This window comes from Bufo gargarizans, chromosome 9, assembly GCF_014858855.1.
Source record: "Bufo gargarizans isolate SCDJY-AF-19 chromosome 9, ASM1485885v1, whole genome shotgun sequence".
NCBI classification, from domain to species: Eukaryota; Metazoa; Chordata; class Amphibia; order Anura; family Bufonidae; genus Bufo; species Bufo gargarizans.
Window position 1 is genome coordinate 20,286,501 of NC_058088.1, and position 12,821 is coordinate 20,299,321.

At 45.6% G+C, this 12,821-nt stretch overlaps 1 protein-coding gene across 4 annotated transcripts in view; it reads right to left on the bottom strand.

Annotated features, from left to right (window-relative positions):
• Positions 1-12,821, bottom strand: part of TAP2 (transporter 2, ATP binding cassette subfamily B member) — a 35,216-nt gene that overhangs the window by 14,768 nt on the left and 7,627 nt on the right. For all 4 annotated transcript variants that reach the window (XM_044268841.1, XM_044268839.1, XM_044268840.1 and 1 more), the window contains exons 4-9: positions 12,068-12,198; positions 11,120-11,325; positions 8,252-8,449; positions 5,870-5,998; positions 3,186-3,374; positions 61-234 (exon numbers count right to left, since the gene is read on the bottom strand). In XM_044268841.1, coding sequence (XP_044124776.1) covers positions 61-234; positions 3,186-3,374; positions 5,870-5,998; positions 8,252-8,449; positions 11,120-11,325; positions 12,068-12,198 — 1,027 coding nt within the window. The remainder of the gene's footprint in view (positions 1-60; positions 235-3,185; positions 3,375-5,869; positions 5,999-8,251; positions 8,450-11,119; positions 11,326-12,067; positions 12,199-12,821) is intronic.

A 12,821-nucleotide genomic window follows, 5' to 3' on the forward strand; every position in this document is an offset into this window, starting at 1 on the left:
CCTAAAGGTTTACTACATGTTTAGATGGTCCCGATAGGGTTACTTTTATGTTTCTCTTACCTTACTGTGCAGATACTGATGGTCATAATCAGCTAGTGGTCGTCCATCAAGAAGGATTTCTCCACTCTGTGGCTCATAGAATCGCTCTAGAAGCGACACGCATGTTGTCTTGCCACCTCCTGAGGGCCCAACAAGAGCCGCAACACTTCCAGGATGAAGGCGGAATGAAACGTTCTGCGGGTCATAAAATGGACACGATAGAGGACAGATATGAACTAAGAACATTGCAGTAAATGAAAGAACAGGCTACATAAAGTGCCCACAAGTTTTATGTCACAGTTCTGAAAGATCAGAGACATGTCATAAGTTCATATCGGAGGGGCTCTGTGCACTGAGACCCCCAGCGATTACTAGAACACAGAAGTAGAAGTAGCATTTAGATCAGTGTGGTGCCCATTAAGGTTCTGCCATCATTCTGTAGACGATTGTTTGTCAAGGAGAGACACAGAATTCCAATGGGAGGAGAATATCATAGAGAAGATGTACACACTGCACTCGGGATAATTGGCAGTCATTCTGCTATAGACAGGTGTAGCTGTAATAAAGGGAACATCTGCTTCATAACTTAATTTTTCCAACCTGCCTATACTTCTCTAAACACTGCATATTTTGGCCCCATATCCCAGTTCTTCGCTTCAGCACTTTCCTTCCCCTGTTCTCAGCATCACTGTATCCTGGCCGGATGTTTACCTGCAGAACTTCCTGTTTTTATAAGCTTCTTGTTGGGTTTTCTAACCAAAACCTGTTTCACAGGGTTTGCGCTACCTACCTAACATGGAAAGGGGACGTGTAGGGGGAATGGCTACCACAGAGAAAAACAGCCTGGCAAGCGGAGCAATCCATGAGAAAACATTACAGAGCAGAGCATGATCGGTCTGGTTAGAAAACCTGATGAAAACAGGAAGTTCTGCAAGTACACATCCTGCCAGGATACAGTGATGCTGAGAACAGGGGAAAGGAAGTGCTAACATAAAAAACAGGTATATGCAGTGTTTGGGGTACTCTCGGAAGATGAATAAAATGTCATTATGAAATCAGAGAACCCCTCTAAGGCACACGGAGCGTGTGTGGTTAAATCTTTGTATTGCATACTCCATAGTGATAAATAGGGATGAGCGAATCGACTTCGGATGAATCATCCGAAGTTGATTCGCATAATACTTCATTTAAATACTGTACAGAGTGAGCGCTCCGTACAGTATTACAATGTATTGGCTGATATGAGCCAAAGTTATTACTTCAAAGTCTCAGGAGACTTTGCATAATAACTTTATAAGTTAATTTCTACTGTAAAAAAACATTTACCGAACTCAGGTTCAGTTCCAAGGTACCACTTGGAAGTAATAACTCATAGGAGCCAATACATTTTAATACTGTACGGAGCATTCGCTCCGTACAGTATTCAAAGTATTATGCAAATCGACTTCAGATGTTTCATCCGAAGTCGATTCGCTCATCCCTAGTGATAAACACTGCAAAGAAAATTTAAGTTTCATTAAAAAAAGTGTCTGAGCTGTACCGCATCAAATAAATCTCAAAAGAAGTCTCATGTAATTTCTCATGTGCCGCAAGCCCGGGAGGTTTGAGTGGAGCAGAGGATGGGAGTGGTAGTGGCTCTGGCTGCAATAATTATTTAGAGTGGCAATCCCCACACCAATGCTCCCTAGGGCCAGGGCAATGATAGGAGGGTGCACACTGTCTTTCCTCGGGGTATATCCTAATATTGGGGCTCCTGTTGGTAACTGGGGTGCTCTTTGTGTTGTGAGTCTGGTGCGGATGCAAGGCAGGAGATGTAGGTGCTGTGGCCGGCAAATGGTGCTGGAGTCCAACTGTAGAAGGTAAACGTAGCTCTTTACCAAAGTTCAGAATGGGAGTTGTAGTACATCCAACAGTATCAAAACACAGTTCCAAACAATTCTCAGTGCAAATTTTCCCAGATAGCAATGTATGGCTGTAGGCCAGGGTTGGGATTGTAGTACTCCTCTTTGTCTGCAGAATCTAAGGCTGGCAATATTACTCTTGCAATGGTGGTTGTAATTCCCAGCTGAGCAGTACAGGATCAGGAGATGGTGGCCACACCGTGTCCACGAGTGAAATGTACCTCTCACTGCAGTAAAGTCTTTATCAGCATTAAACAGCAAATACCTTTCTGACTGACTCCAATGCTTGCCCGTGCCTATTCTGGACCTTCTAGTTCTTTCTTTCTGGAGTACTGTGAAGTAGAGATGGTTTCCTCTCTGTAACTTTCTCAGAAATAGTGATTCTCTGGAATGAAGGCCTAGTTCTCCTTCCTCTCGCTCCTTCAGCTAGCACTAGGTAACTGAGCTATGGGCAACTAACTTCCTGCAGGAGCAGAGTCAGGAATGCTAACCCCGACTAATCCATACAGAAATATGTTGGTACATTACAAGGCATTCACATATTAAATAACAAGAACAGTTTGCAAGTGTCCTATTCCTTTACTGTGCTGCAGCTGCACACTCCAGAGTCATTTTTCCTAGATTCTTCATGACCCTCAGTCTAGGTTGTTCATTAGCCATCAGGTTACATTCACAGACGGCGGATCTGTTGCAGAAATCTCTGAGACTTACATTCCCACCACGCTTCATTGGCCAAGAGCTGTGTAGACTACAGCGTTACCTAAGGTGCAACATTTTGTATCACAATTGTTTTGTAAAATTGTTTGCAATATTAGCCAACCAATAAGTGGTATGAAGTTAGCCCTGCACCAGATTTATCATCAACAAGACCCATTGTGATAAATGCGGAGCCTGTCTACAGGATTAGGGTGCATTCAGACGACCCTATTTGTGGGTCTGCAAAATGGCGGAACGGGTGGGGACCCATTCATTTCAATGGGGCCGTGAAAGATGCGGAAAGCGCACCGTGTGCTGTCCGCATCTGTAGTCCTGTTCGGCAGCCCAGCAAAAAAATACAAAGTATGTCCTATTTCTATATAAGGCTGGGCCTGTGTGGAACGCACACGGCCGGTATCCATGTTTTGCGGACACCAAAACACTTCCGGTCGTCTGACTGTAGCCTCAGTAAGTCTGCCCCAGAAGGATGGTATTTTTCACGTGGTACGGGTGTAGACTTCGGCACGTGTAACAGTTGCGCACACTTACCTGCACAGCAGGGGTATCTGGACGGGAGGGATAATGAAACGTAACATTCCTGAACTCAAATTCACCGACTAACTCTTTCGGACAAAGAGATCCGGATGCGGAGATCTGAGGCTCCCGATCCAGGTACCGAAAAACCTTGGAGGCCACTCCTGCTGAATGTGTTATCTCACTGAGCATGTGAAACAGAGACTGGAAAACAGTAGAGAGGGATGTAGGTCAATAAAAAATTATATTTTTAATGCACAGGTTTAGTTCATTTCTGTGTCATGCACAATAAGAACCTACCGTGGAAGTCCTACCGTGAACGGCACTACTAGTCCAATAGAAGACGTATCTAAGTCTTCAGATTCTCATACGTTTCAAAGTTTTCATTTAGAACAGAATACCAGCACTTCACTAGTTAGCCCAATCTGTCCATTAACTGCCCTATACTCACCCTTAGGGAGCATTCACACGACCGTGTTTTTCTTCCGTGTCCGTTCCTCAATTTTTGCGGACAATGCCCGGACCCATTCATTTCTATGGGCCTGCAAAAATTGCAGAATGCCTTTCATTGTCATCCGTGTGTTCCATGTGTCCGTTCCTATTATTTTAGAACATGTCCTATACTTGGCCGCAAATTGCGGTCCGTGGCCCTATAGAAAGTCATTGGGTCCATAAAAAAACGGATAGCACACGGAAATGCATCCATATGTCATCTGTTTTTTGCGGACCCCTGGACTGAAAACATTCTAGGAAACCCCATTTCAGTCCCAATTCAGTTTTTTGCGTACCGTGAAAAACGGATGACACACGGAAGCACCACGTCCGTATTATAAGGACTTACGGAACGGAAACAGAAAGATAACCGAAGACATACGGAAAACACGGATCCGTGATTGGCGGACCGCAAAACCAAACACGGTCGTGTGAATGCTCCCTTAGGCCTAGTTCACCCGATCGTTTTTTTTGCGAGTGTACGGGCCGTTTTTTTGTGTTCCGTATACGGAACTATTCATTTCAATGGTTCTGCATTAAAAACGGAATGTGTTCCTTAAGAATTCAGTTTCCGTATTTCCGTTTTTCCGTTGAAAGATAGAACATGTCCTATTATTGCCCGCAAATCACGTTCCGTGGCACCATTCAAGTCAATGGGTCCGCAAAAAGAACGAAACACATACGGAAATGCATCCGTATGTCTTCCGTATCCGTCCCGTTTTTGCTGAACCATCTATTGAAAATGTTATGCCCAGCCCAATTTTTTCTATGTAATTACTGTATACTGTATATGGCATACGGAAAAACGGAATGGAAAAACGGAAAGGAAACACAACGGAACTCAAAAACGGAACAACGGATCCGTGAAAAACGGGCCGCAAATAACTCTAAAAGCCATACGTTCGTGTGAACTAGGCCTTAAAGGGGTTTTCCATTTTTTGAAATGAATCGGCCTTCCAGCAAGTGGGACCTGTGGAGAAATCCATACTCACCTGCTCCCCACCACTGTCTTCACTGGACTTCTGCTCCCCATCTGTCAACTTCATAAATGGATGGGGTCATGTGTGCCACTGCAGCCAATAACTGGCCTCAGCAGTGATATATTTATTTATTTTATGCACTTCTATATTCCGCAGCGCTTTACAGACATTAGCATCACACTGTCCCCAATGGGGCTCACAATCTAAGGTCCCTATCAGTATGTCTTTGGAGGAAACCAGAGTACCCGGAGGAAACCCACACAAACACGGGGAGAACATACAACCTCCATGCAGATGTTGCCCTTGGTCGGATTCAAACCTAGGACCCCAGCGCTGCAAGGCGCCAGTGCTAACCACTGAGCCACCGTGCTGCCCATGTATCCCAGTAATGACGTATCACTTGGGTAGACATCACGGGTGAGGCTGCACTGGTGACCCCTTCCATGCAGAAAGCTGACAGACGGGGATCAGATGTGCAGTGAAGACTGGGGACCAAAGGAGATAACAGTGAGTGGCGGTGACCAGGTGAGTATGGATTTCTCTACAGGTCCTGATGTTGGCGGACAGACATAAGGGAAAAAAAAAATGGATGCAACAAGTCTCTGTTTGCTGGAATCTTATCGTGCGGTATTGCTAACCCCATCTGTACCTCTGATGAAACAGCAGGGACAGGATACGATGTAAGAGATCACAGGGGTCGCCACCCATCAGGGATTAGAGAGCGCAACTTAAAGCACAACGCGGTATTGTCTCCATTTAGAGCCAATTCATGGACAGACGGCGCTGGAGCCGGAGATTAGTAAATCAGGTACTGGACTCAGAAATGTTTCCATTAACCCTTTTACTGTCTAGGACCCAATCACTATCATATTAAATTGATTCCATGATGGGAAAGAAGAAAATGGTGGGGGGGGGGGGGGAAAATCACACTTTACCTTATCTGCCTAAAGATTCAAAATGCCTTGTCCCATCCCAAAGAACCGAGAGGAACCAGGGAGGCTATAGGGACTTCTAAGTGCCCATCCACACGATCACTCCTTTTGAGGCACTTACGGTACTTGATAAGGTGGGTATGTAGAACTTAAGTGACAGCGTGTGGCCTCCTATGGATGCGTACGTGAAGCGTGGGAACATTGGGGCACATTTATCTACCGTTCACCAATGTTTTTCCTAAATACAGAGCAGACACTGAGCCCTGACACCAGTGCGATTTCTCTTGTCTCGTACCCGTATATAATCGTTAGACTCCATCTGGTAGATGAGAAAAGACACCATTGTTCCGGTGCTGATCTCTCCTTTGTGGATTAACGTGTGTCCGTAGCATAACATGGCGACCTGGACTCCGAGATTAATGATCTAAAGGAAACAAAAACAAAAGAAGACACCTTGTAGAGTAAGGTATACGACAATTCTACAACTATCCCTGCAGATAACCAGGTCATTCACACCTATGGTTACAGCTGGCATCAGAGATTGTCAATCAACTGACAGAATCTTGTTGAAGAAGACCACGTGGACCAGGTTTTCTATACCATCGAGGGTGTGCCTTGTCCGGAAGGTGGACACTACATGGGACTGTACCTTTCTAATCCATTTTTATGAGAAAATGCACTGGGTAGCTTAAAAAAAAATCACTGCAGCGGGTAGCTGAGGCTAAATTCACATGGAGGAGAGTGGTCAAGGCTCCATAACGCAATTCTGTGGTAAATGGAACAGAACTTCGCTCATCGCTAGTTACATCCACTGAAAACTCGCCAGCAGTGGTAAAACGGCATGATTCTTTTTTCTTTTTTTTAGACCTTCCATAGCGCTTCTCCAATATTGTTTTTCAGGTGGTTTAAAAAAAAAAAAAAAACATTAAAAAGCCAGCTTAAAGCTTTCTCTCCTTTTATAATCCACCCCCGATTAGGGCTTCAAAGACAGCATTAAAAGCCTAAATAAAACCTGTTCAAAACATACATATAGGATTTTGGCTGTAGGCAATTTTAAAAACACTAGAATAAAAATGCACGTTCAAAATGTTGTTCAAAAATGCTTATAAAAACAGAAAATTGCTGAAAGTGCTGGCTGGGAAAACGCTAAAAGAAAACAAAAAATTCTTTATTTCTTAATTGTACTAAAACATCTAACGGGGTTGGGGAAACTGCAAGGTAGAGAGATCAGTCTGTGTGATTACAGCATGCGTGTCGGCTGCCGGTCACATTTATATCACAAGCGCTGGGTGAGCGGGTCCTTCACACTTCAATGCATTTCTCCTACTTGCCATGATCATCAGGAGCTATTGAGGAGTCTGAGTAAGGCCCCTTTCACACGGGCGAGTATTCCGCGCGGATGCGATGCGTGAGTTGAACGCATTGCACCCGCTCTGAATTCCGACCCATTCATTTCTATGGGGCTGTTCACATGAGCGGTGATTTTCATGCATCACTTATGGACCTTTGGTCATCACATGATCTTTTACCATGGTGATGGATCATGTGATGACTGACGTCACCAAAGGTCCTTGTTGCTACAAAAAGCTAAGATGAAGACAGAAGAGATGCCGGCTACGCGAGCAAGTGGATTAAGGTGAGTTAAATTATTATTATAATTTTTTTTAACCCCTCCAGCGCTATTTTACTATGCATTCTGTATTCAGAACCATGTTATAAGGGAAAATAATACAATCTACAGAATACCTATCCCAAGCCCTAACTTCTGTGAAGAAGTTCGGGTTTGGGTACCATTACAATGTTTTGCACTCGCGCGGAAAAATCGCAGGTGTTCCCGCAACGCACCCGCACATTTTCCCGCAACGCCCGTGTGAAAGGGGCCTTATAGTGATACTGCTGACCCCGCCGCACTGTTCGTGGCGGAGCCTCTGGCGCTTGTGTGGCCGTGGCATTGAGGGGCAATTTAGAAAGGGAGCAACCAACGAGAGCACCTGTTATCCATTGTAGCATAGGGCATGTCTGCCAGCAATCAGCTACAGGTATAGGGACCTCTAGAAAGCGATATACCCTTCTATATAACCCTAGCCCTCGCAATACGGCTGCGATCGGTCCGCTTATTTGAGGGGTTCCAGTGTTGTCTACCATAGAGACACTGGGAAGCTGTAGCCTATATTATTCAGGGGGCCTGATTGTCAGGTGTCTGCACCCCACCTACTTGTATCTGCTCATTCAGCCATTATCCCCCTCCCATTACACTCTCACAATCAGTGGGCAAGAAACAAAAGGGCTGAAGGACCCGCTCACCCAGCAATGTGATATAAATGTGACCGGCAGCCAGCACGCATGCTGTAATCACACAGACCGATCTCTCTACCTTGCAATCTCCCCACCTGTTAGATGTTTTTGTACAATTAGGAAATAAAGATTTTTTGGTTTTCTTTTAGCGTTTCCCCAGGCAGTGATTCCTTATATTTGGAAACGCCTAACACCCTATCTGTTGGCCTATCCCGGCTATTAATTCAGTCTTTCTGCTTGATCTCATTCAGATGTTTTTTGACGTGATACTGTAAACATTGAGAGCAGTAAAATTTTAAGGATATTAGATGGGGTTTCCTGCAGACGAGGCAGATGTCAATCAGATGAGCGGTCCTCCGGGGAATACTACTTGTTGTCTCACCCTTATCAGCAGAAGATACAAAGCTCGGACCATGTCCCTACGTATCTGCAGGCTGTGGGTCTTCTTCAGCGCCTCTTCGTATCTCTTCACCTCTTCTTCCTCAGCGGCAAAACTTTGCACTGTTTTTACTGACTCTACAATCTCTTTTGCTAGATCACTCGAGGCAGCGATGGAGTCCTGCACCTTCTTCACAAGATCCTACGAGATAAAAGTAAAGAATGGTAAGCCAATAATTCGATATAAAAATGCATGAAGGTGAAGTTTTAGATGTCACTTTTCATGTGTGGCTAGGACAACCGTTTAGACCTACCATAAATGTCCTTTCATTGACTCCACAGAAGCGTTAAAGGGGCGTTCCCTTCTGGGACATTTATGGCATAGCAATAGAATATGCCATAAATGTCTGACAGCTGCAGGTCCCAGAGGTGGAACCCACTCCTATCTCAAGAACCAGGGCCCTGAAGCCAATGGAAAGCACACCATGAGTGCGTGAAGTCCTCTCCATTCACTACTTCAGGACATCCATCTATAGCAGTGAAAATAGTGCACTTGGCTATTTACGGAGGTCCCACAGAAGTGGAACCCACTCTAGACAATATAATCTATAGTTAAAGCGGCTCTGTCACCAGGATCAACCCTATTAAATCAGACATACTGCCTGGTAGGGCTCATCATGCTGATTAATACCGTGCCTTTCTTTTGTCTGTATGATAAACAGTTGAAGAGAAATCAGCATTGTTATTCATATGCAAATGAGAATTTTGAGCACTCAGTAGCGGGGCTGAATCCTTTGAGCACTGCTATGTAACGCCCTCTGTGCTCTGCACACGCCTCCTCCAATTGATTGACAGGACTAGACGTGCTGAGGGCAGAGTTGTGTCCTAGCATCTACATATCACATACACTATGTACTATAGCTTCACCACACTGAGATCTGCTCAGAAAGCTAATCTACATATCACTGCTGTATTCACAGGCACAATATATGATTATAAAGACACCAGTAATGAGCAATGATTTAAATAAATAAAATATAGGTTATACTGAATATTTTCCCACAAAACTTTATATTTATCCGCTCAGCTTTTCCTGCTGTATGACATGCAGCCTGCAGATCAGACACCATGTTCAACATGACAGATTTCTTGTAACCAACTCCCTTGATTACAGGGTACTGGGCCTAGAAAGCATGTGAAATACTGTTGTATGGCACCTAGCAGGGGGCTGCACTGTGCAGAGGGTGTGGTGACCCTTTGGTCTAGGAATATATGGTGTCCCACCGATCAACAAGTTATTTTGATAGGGAACTCCATCATATGACCTGTCACCTCTCCTGATATGTCTCTTTATATAGCTTCATGCATTCCCCATGTAATAACAGTTCTGGAGCATCTATTCTTATGGCTCTATGCTGTGCCGTTCCTTTATTATTTCTACTAGACGTTATGGAGGCATTGCTAGCAGTCTGCAGTAAGGGTACAGAGGGGAGGTAACAAGTTGGGGGGAGGGGGGTGTATCTGCACAGTCTCACTCTATCCAATCAGTGCTGCCATTTCAGACTGTGCAGGTACACCCCCCAATTGGTTACCGCCCCTCTGTACCCTTACTGCAGACTGCTAGCAATGCCTCCATAACTTCTAGTATAAATAATAAACGAATGGCACAACTTAGAGCCATAAGAATAGATGCTCCAGATTTCTTTTAGATAGGGAATTTAAGTAGCTATTAAAAAGGCATGTCAGGAGAGGGGACAGGTCCTCTTTAAAGGGAACCTGTCACCGGGATTTTGTGTATAGAGCTGAGGACATGGGTTGCTAGATGGCTGCTAGCACATCCGCAATATCCAGTCCCCATAGCTCTGTGTGCTTTTACTGTGTAAACCTGTGTTAACCTGAGATGAATCCTGTCACTGAGATTAGTCCAGCGTGAAGGAGCCCAGCACCGCCCCGCATCCTCAGAATCTCCTCCTTGCTCGACGTCAGAAAGCTAGAGCGCCGTAATCTCGTGATGCGAGAGTTAGCGCATGCGCGGTGTCGTCATAGTGTTCCTTCCCTGTGCTGGCATCAGCCTCAGGGAACGAACTGCGCATTGCAAGATTACGGCGCTCTAGCTTTCTGACGTCGGGGAGCAAGGAGGAGATTCTGAGGATGCGGGGCGGTGCTGGGCTCCTTCACGCTGGACTCATCTCAGGGGCAGGACTCATCTCAGGTTAATTTGCATATCTATTAAATAGGTTTTTTTTACACAATAAAAGCACACAGAGCTATGGGGACTGGGGACTGCGGATGTGCTAGCAGCCATCTAGCAGCCCATGTCCTCAGCTCTATACACAAAATCCCGGTGACAGGTTCCCTTTAACGTTGCTGGGCCAGACACGGCCTAGCAATTAGCACTAATCTGCATGCAGGTTATGAGCACCCTAATGGCCTTCTTACATTGGCTCCTTCCCAGTCAGGAGGAGGGACCCGAATAAAGGCAGCAACCAGGCACCATGATGGGCTGTGTGGAATGCACCTTCCCACTAGGACAGGCATCTCAAACTCGCGGCCCTCCAGCTGTTGCAAAACTACAACTCCCAGCATGCCCGGACAGCCTACAGGTATCAGCCTACAGCAGGGCATTGTGGGAGTTGTAGTTTTACAACAGCTGGAGGGCCGCAGTTTGAGATGCCTGCACTAGGAGATGAATGGCGGACAAGGCAGCGGACGGGCCAAGCACAGGAAGTGCAGGAAATTAAAAACGCCTGATCCTACTTTTCCCCCGACATTCCTGATTGTGCAGCGGATAGTTGTCACACAAGATTATTATTTGTGGCTGGACCAACAAGAAGATGGCATTATGACATTTTATTTCCATATAGACACTTACCTCGTGATATTTATTGTACATGTGCTGCACCACGGATATTAATGGCATGCTGACGAGGGAGAGCAGCGTAAGTTGCCACGACAGAAGGAACATGAAGTAGTAATAGCCAAAGCATTTTATTAACGTCCGAAGTGTTATATTCACATTGCCAGCAATCGAGCGACTCACGAGAGCCGTGTCATTGGACAGTCGAGAGGAGAGGTCACCTGCCAGAGAACCGTAAAATACGCATTCATTTCTAGCTAAATGCGCCATTACCACAATGGTGAAATAGAAGGTCACGCATTACTACATTTATGGGGAGATTTATCAAAACTGGTGCGACAGAACAGGGGCTTAGTTGCCCATAAAAACCGATCAGATTCTGCCTTTTATTTCTAAAAGGAGCTGTGAAAAATGTAACGAAGACTACGTTCACACCAGCGTTTTCGCTTTCCGCTATTGAGACCAGTCGTAGGACCTTACTAGCGGAGGAAAACGCTTCAGTTTTGTTCCCATTCATTGTCAATAGGGACAAAACTGAACAGAACGTAACGGAGTGCACCAGAATGTATTCCGTTCCATTGCGTTCCCGTGATGCACACAAAAGCGCAGCAAGCAGGGTTTTTGAGTGCGTCCTGGGATGCGGAGCAAGACAGATCCGTCATGACTCACAATGCAAGTCAATGGAGATGGATCCGTTTTCTCTGACACAAAAGAAAACGGATCCATCACCCATTGACTTACAAAGGTTTTAGAGACGGATCCGTCATTGCAATGTTAAAGATAATACAACCGTTCGGATGCGGACGCGTTGTACTATCGGATGCGGACGGTTGTACTATCATGACGGAAGCGTTTTTGCTGGTCCATGGCGGATCAGGTGTGAAAGTAGCCTAAGCCCGTTTTCCTTTACACCAGTTTTGATAAATCTCCCAAATCTTTCCAAGTTACAGGCTCGTACTTTACCTGTTTTATTCGTTTCGAAGAAGGCGATGTCCTGCTTAACGACCGCACGGAAAAGAAGAATTCTCAAACGTCTTGTGAGACGAAAGAGGCAGAATATGAAAAGTCCTCCTCTGCAGCCGGCGGAAAGAGAGCTGAAGAAAAAGGAGGCGTTGGAATTATGCATAATAAGACAATAATTGTTTCTTTACCTCACGTGTTCGCAATTCGGAGACAAGGACTGTGGTGCGTGGTCTCACTCAATGGCGGACGCCCTTCCCTGTATGTATGCTTGTGAGGAGAAGACCTCGACCGCCCTCCAGGCTCACATTCAGAATGGCAGTCATATAAAACAATACATTAACAGGGTTTTCTGAGGTTTTTATATTGGTGGCCTATCCTCAAGGGAAGAGAGGCAGCTGCCAATCAGCTGTTTGAAGAGGCCATGGCGTTCTAGCGAGTTCGTAGGCCAGTGATGTCATGTTCACTGGTCACATGAATGGGCCTGGGCTGCAATACCAAGGACAGCCACTATACAATGGACGGCGCTGTCCTCAGTATGCTGTGAGGAGGCCGCAGCACTCACCGCAGCTCCCCAGCCTCTTCAGCTGGACGGCGGGGATGCTGGGAGTTGGACCCCCCCAATCTGATAATGATGTTCTATACTGCGCATAGGCCATCAATATCAAAATATCAGACAACCCCAATCGTTCCATGGGACAATCCAAATCTGTAATGCACTGCCAGAGAACGGCGGCTTGTGGAGGGGTTTAATGGA